Source organism: Tachyglossus aculeatus, chromosome 27, assembly GCF_015852505.1.
Source record: "Tachyglossus aculeatus isolate mTacAcu1 chromosome 27, mTacAcu1.pri, whole genome shotgun sequence".
Classification (NCBI taxonomy): Eukaryota; Metazoa; Chordata; class Mammalia; order Monotremata; family Tachyglossidae; genus Tachyglossus; species Tachyglossus aculeatus.
In genome coordinates, this window is record NC_052092.1 from 1,544,539 (window position 1) to 1,561,843 (window position 17,305).

General features: G+C 51.0%; 1 protein-coding gene across 12 annotated transcripts in view; it reads right to left on the bottom strand.

The window, feature by feature from the left end:
* The window catches only part of GRIN1 (glutamate ionotropic receptor NMDA type subunit 1), a 69,745-nt gene that overhangs the window by 23,363 nt on the left and 29,077 nt on the right, over positions 1–17,305 (bottom strand). For all 12 annotated transcript variants that reach the window (XR_005456423.1, XR_005456422.1, XM_038767832.1 and 9 more), the window contains 7 exons: positions 17,095–17,195; positions 9,105–9,226; positions 8,610–8,784; positions 7,571–7,715; positions 5,738–5,821; positions 4,431–4,572; positions 1,558–1,685 (listed from right to left, as the gene is read on the bottom strand). Coding sequence is in view for 10 of the 12 variants with exons in the window: in XM_038767832.1 (XP_038623760.1) it covers positions 1,558–1,685; positions 4,431–4,572; positions 5,738–5,821; positions 7,571–7,715; positions 8,610–8,784; positions 9,105–9,226; positions 17,095–17,195 (897 nt within the window). In the remaining 2 variants the exon portion in view is untranslated. The remainder of the gene's footprint in view (positions 1–1,557; positions 1,686–4,430; positions 4,573–5,737; positions 5,822–7,570; positions 7,716–8,609; positions 8,785–9,104; positions 9,227–17,094; positions 17,196–17,305) is intronic.

Here is a 17,305-nt window from a genome sequence, read left to right on the forward strand (position 1 = left end):
TAGCATTTATTAATCGCATACTATGTGCAAAGCACTGTTCTAAGCGCTGGGGAGGTTACAAGGTGATCAGGTTGTCCCACGGGGGGCTCACAGTCTTCATCCCCATTTTACAGTTGAGGGAACTGAGGCCCAGAGAAGTTAAGTGACTTGCCCAAAGTCACACAGCTGACAAGTGGTGGAGCCAGGATTCGAACCCATGACCCCTGACTCCAAAGCCTGGGCTCTTTCCACTGAGCCACGCTGCTTCTCTAAGCACTTGTACTTCCCAAGTGCTTAGTACAGTGCTCTGCACACAGTAAGTGCTCAATAAATACGATTGAATGAATGAAGAAGCAGCGTGGCTCAGTGGAAAGAGCACAGGCTTTGGCGTCAGAGGTCATGGGTTCAAATCCCAGCTCCACCAATTGTCAGCTGGGTGACTTTGGGCAAGTCACTTTATTTCTCTGTGCCTCAGTCACCTCATCTGTAAAATGGGGATTAAGACTGTGAGCCCCCCTTGGGACAACCTGAATCACCTTGTAACCTCCCCAGTGCTTAGAACAGTGCTTTGCACATAGTAAGCGCTTAATAAATGCCGTCATTATTATTATTATTATTATTATTATTATGAATGAATGAATGAGATAACAGAGAAGTGAAGTGACTTGCCTAGGGTCACACAGCCGATAAGTGGCGAAGCCGGGCTTTCCCACTACCAGCACCGTGCTCATTCCACTAGGCCACACTGCCGCCTTGATATCCCCCATAAGCACTTAATAAATGCCATCATTATTATTATTATGAATGAATGAATGAGATAACAGAGAAGTGAAGTGACTTGCCTAGGGTAACACCCGATAAGTGGCGAAGCCGGGCTTTCCCACTACCAGCACCGTGCTCATTCCACTAGGCCACACTGCCGCCTTGATATCCCCTGTAAGCGCTTAATAAATGCCATCATTATTATTATTATTATGAATGAATGAATGAGATAACAGAGAAGTGAAGTGACTTGCCTAGGGTCACACAGCCGATAAGTGGAGTAGCCGGGCTTTCCCACTACCAGCACCTTGCTCATTCCACTAGGCCACACTGCCGCCTTGATAACCCCCGTAAGCGCTTAATAAATGTCATCATTATTATTATTATTATTATGAATGAATGAATGAGATAACAGAGAAGTGAAGTGACTTGCCTAGGGTCACACAGCCGATAAGTGGCGAAGCCGGGCTTTCCCACTACCAGCACCGTGCTCATTCCACTAGGCCACACTGCCGCCCTGCTATCCCCCGTAAGCGCTTAATAAATGCCATCATTATTATTATTATGAATGAATGAATAACAGAGAAGTGAAGTGACTTGCCTAGGGTCACACAGCCGATAAGTGGCGAAGCCGGGCTTTCCCACTACCAGCCCCGTGCTCATTCCACTAGGCCACACTGCCACCCTGTTATGCCCCGGTAAGCGCTTAACAAATACCATAATAAATAAATGATCCCGATTCGGGGGCCACCAAACCGCCCCGGATGCCTGGGGTCCGGCTTGGGGGAGAGGAGGCGTCCGGCTCCGGTGACTTACCCGCTCCTGGGTGCCGAACTTGCCGTCGGCTACTAGATGGACTTCATAGGTAAAGTTCATGGTCCGGGCCAGCTTGATGAGGAGGTCAATACAGAAGCCGTAGCAGCATTGGGGTACAATATGTCGACCTGTAGTGGACGGCAAAAGCAGCTCTGACCTCAACCCACCCAAGCCCCCTGCTCCGGCCCGGGCGGGGAGGGCAACATTCATTCATTCATTCAATCGTATTTATTGAACGCTTACTGTGTTCGGAGCACCGCGCCTCCCACCCGTTCCCAACCCCATCCTCCCCCTCCAGAGCCGTGTAGTAATAATAATAATGTTGGTATTTGTTAAGCGCTTACTGCGTGCCAAGCACTGTTCTAAGCGCTGGAGGGGGATACAGGGTAATCAAGGTTGTCCCACGGGGGGCTCACAGTCTTCATCCCCATTTTACAGATGAGGGAACTGAGGCCCGGAGTATAATAATAATAATAATAATAACTATGTATATATGGTTGTACATATTTATTACTCTTTATTTATTTATTTATTTTACTTGTACATATCTATCCTATTTATTTTATTTTGTTAGTATGTTTGGTTTTGTTCTCCGTCTCCCCCCTTTAGACTGTGAGCCCACTGTTGGGTAGGGACTGTCTCTATATGTTGCCAATTTGTACTTCCCAAGTGCTTAGTACAGTGCTCTGCACATAGTAAGCGCTCAATAAATACGATTGATGATGATGATTATAATGATGATAGCATTTATTAAGCGCTTACTATGTGCAAAGCACTGTTCTAAGCGCTGGAGGGGGATACAAGAGAAGCAGCATGGCTCATTTTGGAGGTCATGGGTTTGAATTCCGGCTAATAATAATAATAATGATGATGGCATTTATTAAGCGCTTACTATGTGCAAAGCACTGTTCTAAGCGCTGGGGGGAATACAAGGTGAGCAGGTTGTCCCACTGGGGGGTCACAGGCTCAATCCCCATTTTCCAGATGAGGGAACTGAGGCCCAGAGAAGTGAAGTGACTTGCCCAAAGTCACACAGCTGACAAGTGGCGGAGCCGGGATTTGAAGCCATGACCTCTGACTCCAAAGCCCGCGCTCTTTCCACTGAGCCACGCTGCTTCTCCTGTTGGCTGCACCACATGTCTGCTGTGTGACCTTGAGCAAGTCACTTAACTTCTCTGGGCCTCAGTTACCTCATCTGGAAAATAGGGATTAAGACTGTGAGCCCCACGTGGGACGACCTGATCTCCTTGTAACTTCCCCAGCGCTTAGAACAGTGCTTTGCACATAGTAAGCGCTTAACAAATGCCTTCATTATTATTATTATACTGCTTCTCATGGGGCTGGGGATGCCAAACTTATAAGTCCTGGGTTATAAAGTGACAGAGATCATGTCTACTAATTATAATCTATTAATCAATCAATTAATAGTAATAATGATGGCATTTGTTAAGCGCTTACTATGTGCAAAGCACTGTTCTAAGTGCTGGGGAGGATACAGGGTGATCAGGTTGTCCCACGTGGGGCTCACAGTCTTCATCCCCATTGTACAGATGAGGGAATTGAGGCCCAGAGAAGTGAAGTGACTTGCCCAAAGTCACACAGCAGCCAATCGGCGGAGCCGGGATTTGAACCCATGACCTCTGACTCCCAAGCCCGGGCTCTTTCCATTGAGGCACGCTGCTTTTCAATTAATGGTATTTACTGAGTGCTTACTACGTGCAGAGCACTGTACTAAGCTCTTGGGAAAGCGTAATGCAACAGAATCAGCAGGCCCATTCCCTGCCCATTTCAAGCTCTCAGTCTAGAGGTTGCTAGGTGGTGCTTAGTCCAGTGCTCTGCATTCAGAAGGCGTTCAATAAATAGTACTGGTTGATTGATTAATCAGTTGGGAGTCCCAGTTAGAGGATAAGGATGGAGAAGGAGGAGAGGGTAATTATCATCTTGGGAGAGGGGACCTGTTCCCCAGACACCCGCCCCTCAGACGGTCTAATGGATAAAACCCAGGCCAGAGAGTCGAAAGGACGTGGGTTCTAATCCCGGCTCCGCCACTCGTCTGCTGTGTGACGTCGGATAAGTCACTTGGCTTCTCTGCGCCTCAGTTCCCTCGTCTGGCAAATGGGGATGAAGCCCGTGAGCCCTATTATCACTCTATTTATTTATTTATTTTACTTGTACAAATGTATTCTATTTATTTTATTTTGTTAATATGTTCTGTTTTGTTGTCCGTCTCCCCCTTCTAGACCGTGAGCCCGCTGTTGGGTAGGGACTGTCTCTATATGTTGCCCACTTGGACTTCCCAAGCGCTTAGTCCAGTGCTCTGCACCCAGTAAGCGCTCAATAAATACGATTGAATGAATGAATGAGAGGGACTGTGTCCAACCCAGTCTGCTCGTGTCCACCCCGGCGCTTAGTATACAGTGCCTGGAACGTAGTGAGAAGCAGCGTGGCTGAGCGGAAAGAGCCCGGGCTTTGGAGTCGGAGGTCACGGGTTCAAATCCCGGCTCCTCCCACTGTCAGCTGTGTGACTATGGGCAAGTCACTTCACTTCTCTGGGCCTCAGTTCCCTCATCTGGAAAATGGGGATTAAGACTGTGAGCCCCCACCGTGGGACCACCTGATCACCTTGTAACCTCCCCAGTGCTTAGAACAGTGCTTTGCACATAGTAAGCGCTTAATAAAATGCCTAGTGAGCGCTTAACGAAGACCGCAATTGTCATTATTATTACTACAGTGCCTGGCAGATGCAGATACCACAAAAAAAAGGTTGAGGATTCCTTGGATTCGTCCAAGCTGCCCTGGGGTACCCGCTTCCTCGCCCCCTGACATATACTCGCCCTGGGCCTACCCCCCCACCCGCCTGCTCGGCTTCTCACTGCTTCCATAGGTGGTCTCATTGGGGCCGGTGCAGATGACCTTCTTGATGGGGTCACCGTTGACGGTGGTCTCCTCTTTGCAGGTCCCGTCCCCCTGGGTGGGCTTCACGTACACAAACGGCTCCTGGTGGATTGTGACGATCTGGGGCCAGAAAGGGGAGCGCGATAGACTGTGAGCCCGTTGTTGGGTTGCGATTGTCTCTATCTGTTGCCAAATTGTACTTTCCAAGCACTTAGTATAGACGGAGCCCCCTTTTTCCTCTCCCCCTCCCCATCCCCCCAGCCCTACCTCCTTCCCCTCCCCACAGCACCTGTATATATGTCTGTACAGATTTATTACTCTATTTATTTTACTTGTCCATAGTTACTATTCTATTTATTTCGTTAATGATGTGCATCTAGCTTTAATTCTATTTGTTCTGACGGCTTGACACCCGTCCACATGGTTTGTTTTGTTGTCTGTCTCCCCCTTCTAGACTGCGAGCCCGTCGTTGGGTAGGGACCGTCTCCAGATGTTGCCGACTTGGACATCCCAAGTGCTTAGTACAGTGCTCTGCACGCAGTAAGCGCTTGATAAATACGATTGAATGAATGAATGAATGAACCAGCCACTGAACTGGCCCCCTCCAACCCTGGCCCAGTGACCCGAATCCGTCCGGTCCCTGTGAGGTCGATGAGGGGACGGGAGAGGGTGCGAGGAGCATTATGCTAAGCACTTGGGAGAGTACAATCCGATCTTGTGTGACTCACCCAAGGTCACACAGCGGAAGAGCGGCAGAGCCAGGATTAGAACCCAGGTCCTTCTGACTCATTCATTCATTCATTCATTCAATCATATTTATTGAGCGCTTACTGTGTGCAGAGCACTGTACTAAGCGCTTGGAAAGTACAATTCGGCAACATAGAGAGACGGTCCCTACCCAACGACGGGCTCACAGTCTAGAAGGGAGAGGGGGCAGAGACCCAGGCTGGGGTGGAAATGTGGGGGAGGTCAACTGTGTGGGCTGGGTTGGCGTAGGAGAGGAGAGAGGTGAGGTAATAATAATAATAATGATGGCATTTGTTAAGCGCTTACTATGTGCAAAGCACTGTTCTAAGCGCTGGGGAGGTTACAAGGTGATCAGGTTGTCCCACGGGGGGCTCACAGTTTTAATCCCCATTTTACAGATGAGGGAACTGAGACACAGAGAAGTTAAGTGACTTGCCCAAAGTCTGACCTTTGGGCCATAGCCCATGGCTGAGGAGGGTCACCATCTACTTGTCCATCCGTCCACCCTCCACCCTCTGTCCACGCCTCCTGCTCTCACCTTCAGCCTAGTGGACATCTGATATCCCCGCGGCTTCTCCGTCTCCCCGCCGGGCCAGATGATCTTCCGGTCATTAGGCAGGACCTGTGGTTGGGGGGAAGGTAGGAGCGGTGAGAGGGGACAACCAGCTGGGAGTAAGGCTCCTGGGTCCCCTCGTTCTTCCCTTACCTATCCCTACTGGGCCCCTCCCTTTCATTCATTCATCCAATCGCATTTATTGAGCACTTAATGTGTGCGGAGAACTGTACTAAGCGCTTGGGAGAGTACAGTACAACAATAAACAGACACATTCCCTGTCCACGACGAGCTTACGGTCTAGAGAGGGAGACGGACGCTAACAGAAATAAATAGATGACGGATACAGATATAAGTGTCGTGGGGCTGGGAGAGGGGGATGAGTAAAGGGAGGAAGTCAGGATGATGCAGAAGGAAGTGGGAGAAGAGGAAAGAGGGGCTTCGTGAGGGAAGGCCTCTTGGAGGAGACGGGCCTTCAATAAAGCTTTGAAGGGGGAGAGAGTCATTATCTGTTGGATTTGAGGAAAGAGGGTATTCCAGGCCAGAGGCAGGATATGGGTGAGGGATCATTGGCGAGATAGACGAGATGGAGGTACAGTGAGCAGGTTGGCATCAGAGGGAGTGAAGTGTGTGGGCTGGGTTGGCATTGGAGAGGAGCGAGGTGAGGTAATAATAATAATAATAATAATAATAATGGCATTTGTTAAGCGCTTACTATGTGCAAAGCACTGTTCTAAGCGCTGGGGAGGTTACAAGGTGATTAGGTTGTCCCACGGGGGGCTCACAGTTTTAATCCCCATTTTTACAGATGAGGGAACTGAGACACAGAGAAGTGAAGTGACTTGCCCAAAGTCACACAGCTGACAGTTGGAGGTAGGAGGGGGCGAGGTGACCGACTGCTTTAAAGCCGGTGGTGAGGAGTTAGTTGGGTTTTTTTCCTGATGCGGAGGTGGATGGGCAACCGCTGGAGTTTCTTGAGGAGTAAGGAAACGTCTAAACGTTTTTGTAGAAAAGGGATCCGGGCAGCAGAGTGAAGCACGGCAGAGACAAGAGGAAGGGAGGCTGGTATAGTAATTGAGACAGGATAGCATACGTGACGGGATTAACGTGGTAGCGGTTTGGATGGAGAGGAAAGGATGGATTTTAGCGATGTTGCAAAGGTAGAACCGACAGGATTTAGCGACGGCTTGAATGCGAGGAGTCAAGGATAACACCAAGGTGACGGGCTTGCGAGACAGGAAGGGTGGTGTTGCCGCCTACGGTGATGGGAAAGTTGGAGGGAGGACAGGGTTTGGGTGGGAAGATGAGGAGTTCTGTTTTAGACATATTAAGTTAGAGGTGACGAGAGGACATCCGAATAGAGGTGTTTTCAAGACCGAAGGAAATGCAAGACTGCAGAGAGAGAGAGAGATCAGGGCTGGAGATGGAGATTTGGGAATCATCCGCACAGAGGTGGTCGTTGAAGCCATGGGAGCGAATGAGTTCTCCAAGTGAGACTCGGTATAGGTCTCCTCGCCTATGTAGCTCTTATTATTGGTTCCTCCCTTCATGTGGTCCCTGATTGATACCTCCCACCCACAGGATTCCTATTCTAGGCTTTCCGCTCCAACATGCCTCCTGTTATTAATCTCCCGCTCCATCATGGCTCCTCTTATTGGTCTTCCCCTCTAACACGGCTCCTGTTATGGATCTCCCGCTCCAACACGGTTCCGGTTCTATTGTCTCCCCTCCGACATATCTCCTGTTATTGGTCCTCCACCCTCCTCGCCCCTCGCCCACGTGATTCCTGTTACCGGTCTCCCGGCCCCCTCCCCTTACATGACTCCCGTTGAAGATTCCCACTTGCACCAGTTTGCGGTTTTGCAGGTTCATGATGCTGTAGTTGGCGTATTTCCGGTCTCCGTCCTCGTTGAACTCGACGCGGCCTGTCACTCCCTCTGAGTATTTGGATGACATCAGCACCCTGGGGTGGGAGGAGGAGGGGGGGGAGGGTTTTCAGGGCTACCAAATAAGGCCCTGAGCCTTCGTCAGTTCCCTGTTGGCCAGCACTCGTTCATTCGATCATATTTATTATAATTAGAAATTATATATTTATTGTAATAATGGTATTTGTTCAGTGCTTACTATGTGCCAGGCGTTGTACTAAGCGCTGGGGAGGATACAAGCAAATCAGGCTGTACACGGTCGCTGTCCCATACTGGGGCTCACGGTCTCAATCCCTATTTTCCAGATGAGGTAACTGAAGCCCAGAGAAGTGAAGTGATTTGCCCAAGGTCACACAGCAGACAAGTGGCGGAGCCAGAATTAGAACCCAGGCCCTTGCTCTGTCCACTGCATCATGCTGCTATTGAGTGTGATCTATGTGCAAAGGACTGCTCTAAGCGTTTGGGAGAGTACTACAACTTCCCAAGCGCTTAGTACAGTGCTCTGCACACAGTAAGTGCTCAATAAATGCAACTGAATGAATGAATAAACGGACCGTGGCTTAGTGGAAAGAACCCGGACTTGTGAGTCAGAGGTCGTGGGTTCTAATCCCGGCTCTGCCACTTGCCAGCTGTGTGACTTGGGGCGAGTCACTTCACTTCTCTGGGCCTCAGTTACCTCATGTGTAAAATGGGGATTAAGACTGTGAGCCCAACGTGGGACAACCTGATTACCTTGTATCTACTCCAGTGCTTAGAACAGTGCTTGGTACATAGTAAGGGCTTAACAAATACCATTATTACTAGTATTACTACACATTCCCCGCGCGCAGTGAGCTTACGGCCTAGAGCATTCCGGGGTTTCGGCTTGGGTCAAAGCCAATCTCCGTGCCCCCCAAAACTCCGGCCGGCCAAGGTATTGGAGGCCCACCAACCTCTTGAAGAGGGGCCCCGTCTTCCAGATATTGGTGTTACCCACGCAGCCCCGGGGCGGGTCGGTGATGTTCTCCTTCTCGAAGAGTTCGTGCACGGCCTGGGCCACCACCCCGACCGCGTCGCTGATGTGGGCCGACTCGTTCTTGCCGTTGATTAGCTGCAGGCCGATGATTCCTGGGGGGGCGGATGGACAGAGCCATGATAGGATGCCCTCGCCTCATCCCTCCCCACCCCACAACAACCGACAAGAGTCCTTTCTCTGACTCACCAGGGAAAGGCCCGTGTGATGCCAAGGCCGGACCTACTAGCACCCGTATTCATCCCTTGCCCCTCTGCCATCCTCTGCCCTGTTTCAAGGCATGGGAAGTGCCACCCTCGCCCACCCGGAGTCAGGTGAGACTGGGAGAAATCCTAGTCCCTCACCCCGTGGCCGACACTGCACTGGACACCCAACCACCTCCCCTGCTGCAGGGAGGACAGACCAGGGGACGTACCATCAGGGGCGTAGCGCAGGGCATTCCCCGAAATCTCCCTCTCGCCCACAAGCCACACGTATCCGGAGCCCGTCATGTTGAGCATCGCGGCCGCTCGGTACACGGTGGCGGCGTCATCCTCGCTGCGGGCAGATGTGGGGGTGAGGGGGCGGGCCCCCCCTCCAAAGATGCCTCCCCCCACCCCCGGCTAAACCAGGTGCTAACCCTCGCCCCAGCCCTTGCCAGGCACCCAGTGGGGCATTGGCATTTGAGAAGAGTCAGGCGAGGGACAGAGAAAGAGCGTTGGCCTGGGGCCCGTCCGGTATTACCTGAAACTTCTCCCAGGCCCAGGCCCGGCTCCATCCCAGTCCCAACCCCATCCCAGTCCCATTCCCAGCCCCATCCCTGTCCCAACCCCATCCCAATCCCAACCCAACCAGGAGCCCCAGACCTGATCAGCATGGACAACCAACCCCTTCCCCCGCCAGTGAAGGAGACCAAGCTGAACGCGACCCCGTCCTGACGGAGGGGCTTTGAAGCCCACCTGCCTAGGGGAATCCCCACATCTGGGCCTGGCTTGGATCCCAGACTGTCCACCTCCTCTTCCACTGTTGTGGGCCCCCCTCCCCACTGGCCCTCCCCAGCTCTCCACACCTCATTCCTGCCTTGATCCCGCGACCGAAGGGGACAACCATCTCTAGACCCGTCTCCCCAACTTCAGAGCCTTATTGAAGGCACATCACCTCCAGGAAGCCTTCCCTGACTGAGCCCTCCTCTCCTTTTCTTTCACTCCCTTCTGTGCCGCTCATACTTGCTCCTTCATTCATCCTCCCTCCCTTCCCCACAGCACATATGTATAGATCCGTATGTCAGAAATTTATTTATTTAGTTATTTATATTAATGTCTGTCTCCCCCCAGCCTGTGAGCTCATCGCAGGCAAGGAATGTGTCAGATGTTCTATTGTCCTCTCCCAAGCACTTAGTACAGTGCTTTGCACACAGTAAGCACTCAATAAATACAATTGATTGATTGATTGAGCCTTGCACTGACCATCTCCAGTTGCTTCTCCTGCTCTGTCCAGGCCTGTAGCTTCCTCCTTCATGCCAAGCACCCCCTCCTGAAGTCAGGGTCACTGAGAGTTGGGGAGCTCTAAGAGGTTCGGAGGGAAAGCTGTCCGGCCCAGATACAGGTTCATTAATAATAATAACAACAGTATTTGTTAAGAACTGACTATGTGCCAGGCACCGTACTAAGCGCTGGGATGGATACACACAGGTCGGGTTGGATACGGTCTCTGTCCCACATGGGGCTCACAGTCTTAATCCCCATTATACAGAAGGGAAACTGAGACCTGTAGAATAATTATAATAATTATTATCATTATTATAGTATTTGTGAAGGCAATGGTAAATTATTTCTGTATTTTTGGCCAAGAAAGCCACTAGACCGATTGCAGATGGAGGTGGGGCATTCCGGGAGAGTTGTGTCCACAGAGTCGCTGTGGGTCGGAGACGACTCAACATCATAAGGCAGGACAAGTCTTGTTAGGCACTTACTATGTGCCAACCACTGTTCTTAGTGCTAGTCTATTAGGTTGGATACAGTCCCTGTCCCACTTGAGGCTCACAGTCTAAATCCCCATTTTCCAGACGAGGGAACGGAGGCCCGGAGAAGTGAAGTGACTTGCCCAAACTCACTCAGCAGACACAGAGCGGAGCCGGGATTAGAACCCAGAGCCTCTGACTCTCGGCTTAGACTCCCCAAGCTGCCCCCTTTCCCCACCCCCAGACGCTCCCATTTGCGGCTGCTTTGCGTGGATTCGCCCTTTTCAGCATGTGCCTGTCTTTCCTCTCCGGGAGGAGTGTCGGGGAATTAACGCTGTAGCTTTCCGGGAAAGGGTGGCAGGGTGGGTTGGAGGAGAGACAGGAAGTAGGCATGGGGTACATGGCTCTCTCCCCCTCCCCTCCTGCCAGACAGGGCAGGATAATTCCCCAAGAAGAGGTCATAACTTACCAAAACTACGCAAATGCCCTCTGGTCAGCCCAGCTGGGTTTCCGAGAGAGGGCTTGGAGTCCCCACTGTTCTCGTCCCTCCCAGCCAGAATGTTAATAATAATAGCAATAATAATAATTGCTCAATAAATACAATTGGATGAATGAATGAATGAACCTCTGATGTTCCCCATAGCCCCAGAGTTGCGGGTGTGAATGCTACAGGGAGACTGAGGATGGCTTATTCCTGACGTAAGCAAAGGACAACAGCGGATGGATAGCAGGTGGATGTGCGGACAGACTGGAAGACGAAAGGATCCGAGAGGTGAGAGACCAACTCAGACCCCTCTAACTTCATTGTGGACCCCTCCAGGGACTCCAGACTGTAAGTTTGTTGTGGGCAGGGAATGTATCTGTTATAATAATAATAATTGTGGTATTTGTTAAGTGCTTACCGTGTGCCTGCCACTGTACTAAGCCTTGGGGTGGGTACAAGCAAATCAGGTTGGACACAGTCCCTGTCCTATATGGGGCTCACAGTCTCAATCCCCATTTTACAGACAAGGGAACTGAGGCCTAGATAAGTGAAGTGACTTGCCCAAGGTCACCCAGCAGATATGTGGAGGACCTGGGATTAAAACCCACGACCTTCTGACTCCCAAGCCTGTGCTGTACCCATTAAGCCACGCCGCTTCCACTCCCAGCCTGGGACAGTGGGCTGGGAAATGAAGCCCATTCCCGGAGGCAGGAATTAAATACCCAGAGGCCGGATTTTGGAATCCGGAGGGCAGAGATGGGGAAGAAGCAGGCTGTGGGTGGCTGGGAGGGCAGGAGAGTACAGAGTATGGATGTTCTGGAGGAAATGGCTGAATATCAGCCTCCTCTCCTTCAGGCTCTTTGACCGAACTCAGCTCTCTCCTGGAATATACCATCATCCCTTGCTGTTCTCTCCTTCTCTGGGAGGGATAGCAACATCATCATCATCATCAATCATATTTATTGAGTGCTTACTATGTGCAGAGCACTGTACTAAGTGCTTGGGAAGTACAAATTGGCAACATATAGAGACAGTCCCTACCCAACAGTGGGCTCACAGTCTAAAAGAGTGGGCTCACAGTCTAAAAGCAACAGTGTCTGATCTGATCCTTCTGGATTTAGTTCATAAATACCCTAACTTCTTATGGTATTTGTTAAGTGATTATTATGTGCCAAGCACTGTTCTAAGCCCTGAGGCAGATACAAGGTAATCAGGTTGGACACAGTCCCTGTCCCACATGTGGCTCATGGTCTTAATCCCCGTTTTACATACCATACCATAATTACAATTATTATTGTTTTCCAGATGAGGTAACTGAGGCCCAGAGAAGTAAAGTGACTTGCCCGAGGTCACAGAGTAGGCATGTGGCAGAGCCGGGATTTAGAATCCATGGCCTGATTCTCGGGCCCAGGCTCTAACCACTAGACAGGCTGAATATTCCCACTTTTTTTCCTTCCCTTTCTGGCCTCTGCCCTATATCTTCCCTGAAAACTCCCCCCACCCCCTCTCTCTCTCTGTCTCTCTGTGTCAGAACTCTAATTCCTCTTTCCTTCTTCCTCTTCATCCGCATAACTGTCATCAACAGAGAAGCAGCGTGACTCAGTGGAAAGACCCCAGGCTTGGGAGTCAGAGGTCATGGGTTCTAATCCTGGCCCCACCACTTGTCAGCTGTGTGACTTTGGGCAACTCACTTCACTTCTCTGGGCTTCAGTTCCCTCATCTGTAAAACGGGGTTTAAGATTGCAAGCCTCATCTGGGACAGGGACTGTGTCCAACCTGATTAGCTCGTATCTTCCCCAGCGCTTAGCACAGTGCCTGGCGAAGAGTAAGCACTTAACAAATACCACTAATCTGAATCCCCATCTGTAAAATGGGCCCAAATGGGACAACCTGCTTACCTTGTACCCCAACGCTTAGAACAGTGCTGAGCACGTAGTAAGCGTTTAAAAATACCATAATTATAATTATTATTATTTTCCAGATGAGGTAACTGAGGCCCAGAGAAGTGAGGCGACTTGCCCAAGGTCACACAACAGGTGAGCGGCAGAGCCGGGATTAGAACCCAGGGACTCTGATTCCCAGGCCTCTGTTCTTTCCACTAAGCCATGCTCCTTCCCACGCTGTTTTCCTGTTTCCCTCGACACTCTCCGGTGGATTCTGTGGTGTGATTCCCTGGCCGGAGCCTGGCAATCTCGCTTCACTTGCCTCGAGTGCGATTTTTGGTTTCCCTTCCCTGGTATCCTCACTTGGGTCACGTCTTCTGCGTTTGGCTCTCTGATCCTGTTGAGTAGGGGGAGTGAGGCTCCCTGAGGGCCACGAGTTTAGGGGGAGGATGTGATGGGAGAATACACCCCCCCAACTTCTCCAAAAACATAAATTAATTTCTTTCCCGGTTCCTGTGACTAGCGGCCACTGTGGCCAGTGGCCCGTGGCCAGGACTGTAGCTGGGAGCCAGTTAGTTGACGAATGAGACCATACAAAGTCCAGCTCAGGGACCCAAACCGGGGCATGGGGCAGGAACAAGTGTCAAAGGTAGGATGGGGCTGGTGGACAACCATAGTTAAACAATAATAATAATAATAATAGTATTCATTAAGAGCTTAGTATGTGGCAAGCACCACATAGTACTAAGCGCTGGCTCTCCCCCTTTTAGACTGTGAGCCCACTGTTGGGTAGGGACTGTCTCTATATGTTGCCAATTTGTACTTCCCAAGCGCTTAGTACAGTGCTCTGCACATAGTAAGCACTCAATAAATACGATTGATGATGATGATGGGGTAGCTACGAGATCATCTGGTCCCACTTGGGGCTGACCAAGTAGGAGGGAGAACAGGTACTGAATCCCCGTTTGGCAGATGAGGGAACTGAGGCACGGAGAAATTAAGTAACTTGGCCCGGGTCGCGCAACAGACAAGTGGCAGGATTAGAACCCAGGTCCTCCGACTCCCAGGCCCGTGCTCTTTCCACTAGACCACACTGCTTCTCCAAAGATGCCCTGGGAGGAGAGAGAAATGCTGATCGGGAGTGTAGCTACTCTGGTGCTTTGGATAGTGCAGGACACTTAGCAAACACTTGACAAATGCCACAATCATTACAGTAACCATGACAATGTGTGCAAATAACTAGAACTTCCATACAACAAAGCAATCCACCAGAGGGATAGGAAATGGGAAAGTTAGTGTCTCAGCCCCCTTAGACACCACCCCAGAAGCCTGGGGGCATTTCTACCGTGGCAGGTGATGGCACAACAACCCGAAAATCAGGTGCTCCCCCACTTTTTAAAAATGGTATTTGTCAAGCTCTTCTCATGTGTCAGGCACTGCCCTAAGCGTTGGGGTAAATTCAAGCTAATCAGGTTGGATGCAGTCCGTGTCCCACAGTCTTAATCCATGAGGAAACCGAGGCCCAGAGAAGCAAAGTGACTTGCCTGAGGACACACAGCAGACAAGTGGTGGATCTGGGATTAATAATAATAACAGTATTTGTTAAGCGCTTTCTACTTGCAAAGCACTGTTCTAAGCGCCGGGGAGGATACAAGGTAATCAGGTTGCTCACAGTCCCTTGTCTCATGTGGAGTTCATGGTCTTAATTTCCATTTAATTTCCATTGTTGCCAATTTGTACTTCCCAAGCGCTTAGTACAGTGCTCTGCACATAGTAAGCGCTCAATAAATACGATTGATTGATTGATTTCACAGATGAGGAAACTTTGGCACAGAGACACTAAGAGACTTGCCCAAGATCACATAGCAGACGAGTGGCGGAGTCTGGATTAGAACCCACGTCCTCTGACTCCCAAGCCCGTAGTCTTGCCACTAGGCCATGTTGCTTCTTCGATTCAATTTGATTAGGTTGGATTAGAACCCAAGTCCTTCTGAGGCCACGCTGCTTCAGAGCCGCTGAGGACCTGGGAGATTCTCGAATTCCGGGCTTCCGGCTTGCGGCCCCATTGCAGCGGAGGGAGGGAGGACAAACTATAATTCTGGTTCCCACCCACCACCTGCTTGTCTTCTTAACAGCAGTGGTTGAGCGCGTAACTGTGTACTAAGCGCTGGGGTAGATGCGAGCCAATCGGGTTGGACACAATCCCTGTCTTCCATGAGGCTAAGTAGGAGGGAGGAGGATTTAATCCCCTTTTTCCACATGGGGGAACTGAGGCACAGAGAAGTGAAGCGGCCGGCCCGGGGTCACACAGCAGGGAAGTGAGGGAGCCGGGATTAGAACCCAGGCCGTCTGACTCTCAGTGGGTTTTCTCAGAGGAGTTGGGAGGGAGACGTTTCAGGTTAGGGGCCGCAAACCCAGAGGTGGAGTCCCATGTTTTCTGGGGCCAAAGTGCTCCCTGCTTCCTCCGAGCAAGGACCAAGCCTCCAAAGGGGTCATCCCCCTGTGTCCAGTGGATGAGGGCTTCCTATTCTCGTCTATCACTCCACCAATGTCTCGCCCACATCCTACCTCGGGCCTGGGATGCCCTCCCTCCTCATATCTGACCGATATCGCATCACCCTCCCCCCTTTCAAAGCCTTATTGTAGGCAAGAGGTCTTCCCTGACTAATAATAATATTTATGATACTCGTTCGGCGCTTACTATGTGCCAAGCACTGCGCTGGGGTAGTTACAAGTTAGACACTGAGGTAGATACAAGACAAAGCCCTCTTTTCCTCTTCTCCCACTCCCTTCTGCATCACCCTGACTCGCTCCCTTTATTCATCCCCCCGCCCAGCCCCAAAGCATTTATGTCATATCTGTCATTTATTTATCTCCATTAATGCCTATCTCTCCCCTTCTGGACTGTCAGCTGGTTGAAGACAGGTTGTGTCCGTTGTACTGTCATAATGTCCTCTCCCGAGGGCTTAGCACAGTGCACTGCACCCAATGTGATAAATAAATATGATCGATTGACTTTTTCTGTGGAGGACTCAGCTCCCTCGTCTCTCCATCAATGATCCTGGGTCTCTGTCCTTGGGGGGATCCCCTCCCCTACTCTGGAAGGAGCCCCACATCGGACTGGTACCCCAAGTTCCTGGGGGGGTCTGCTGTAACTGCCCCTGCCCTTCTCTGTCCGAGGGCTATGGGAGGACCCCGGGCTCCGGGAAAGGCACCTCGTTCTGAGATACCCCCCTGTTCTCTTCCCCAGTCGCCCTAGAGGGGGTAGAGGTCTCCCCTTGCCTCAGTTTCCCCAGGAGAGAACCTCTGCAAGGGGAAACCCAGGGCAGAATAAGAGACCGACTGTCCCAAGCAGCACAACCTAGTGACTAGAAGCCGGGCCTGGGAATCAGAGGTCGTGGGCTCTAATCCCGGCTCTGCCATGTGTCTGCTGCTGTGTGACCCTGGTCGGGTCACTTCACTTTTCTAGGCCTCGGTTACCTCATCCGCAAAATGGGGATCAAGATTGTGAGCCCCGTCAGGGACATGGACTGTGTCCAACCTGATTACCTTGTTATCTTTTAGACTGTGAGCCCACTGTTGGGTAGGGACTGTCTCTATATGTTGCCAATTTGTACTTCCCAAGTGCTTAGTACAGTGCTCTACACATAGTAAGCGCTCAATAAATACGATTGATGATGATCTACCCCAGCTCTTAGAGCAGTGCTTGGGACAGAGTAAGCGCTTCACCAACACCGCAGTTATTATCTTTATTATCATCACCCCGCCTCCGTCGAGACCCATCAGCAGCCTGGCAGTACCTGGAGGGAAAATGTTGGAGTTGGCAGGGTTGTTGGGGGTGGAGGGACACAGACCAGGCTCAGCCTGGAGACAGAGGAGGGGGCCGTGGAAGGGATGATCTAGACACCCCTTCCAGACTGTAAGGCTCCCCCGTCCCAGACTGTAAGTCCCCCCGTCCTAGACTGTAAGGTCACGGTGGGCAGGGAATGCGTCTGTGGATTGTTGTGTGGAACTTTCCCAAAGTTTAGTCCAGTGCTCTTCACACAGTAAGCGCACAATCAATACAGCCGAGCGAATGAATGACAGGATGCGGGCTCACCTGGCAGAGAGGATAATGACCCTGGCCTCCAGCTCCCGAGCCTCCATCAGCAAAGCCGTCACGTTCTTGGTCCCGGGGTCAAACTGCAGCACCTTTTCGGCCTGTGACACGAGCAGAAGGGTCAGCAACCCATCTCGACCAACACTCAGGGCCCCAAGGCCACAAATCGAGCAAACCGGCTCAAGAGATTCAGCTCGGTTTGCTTCCTAGC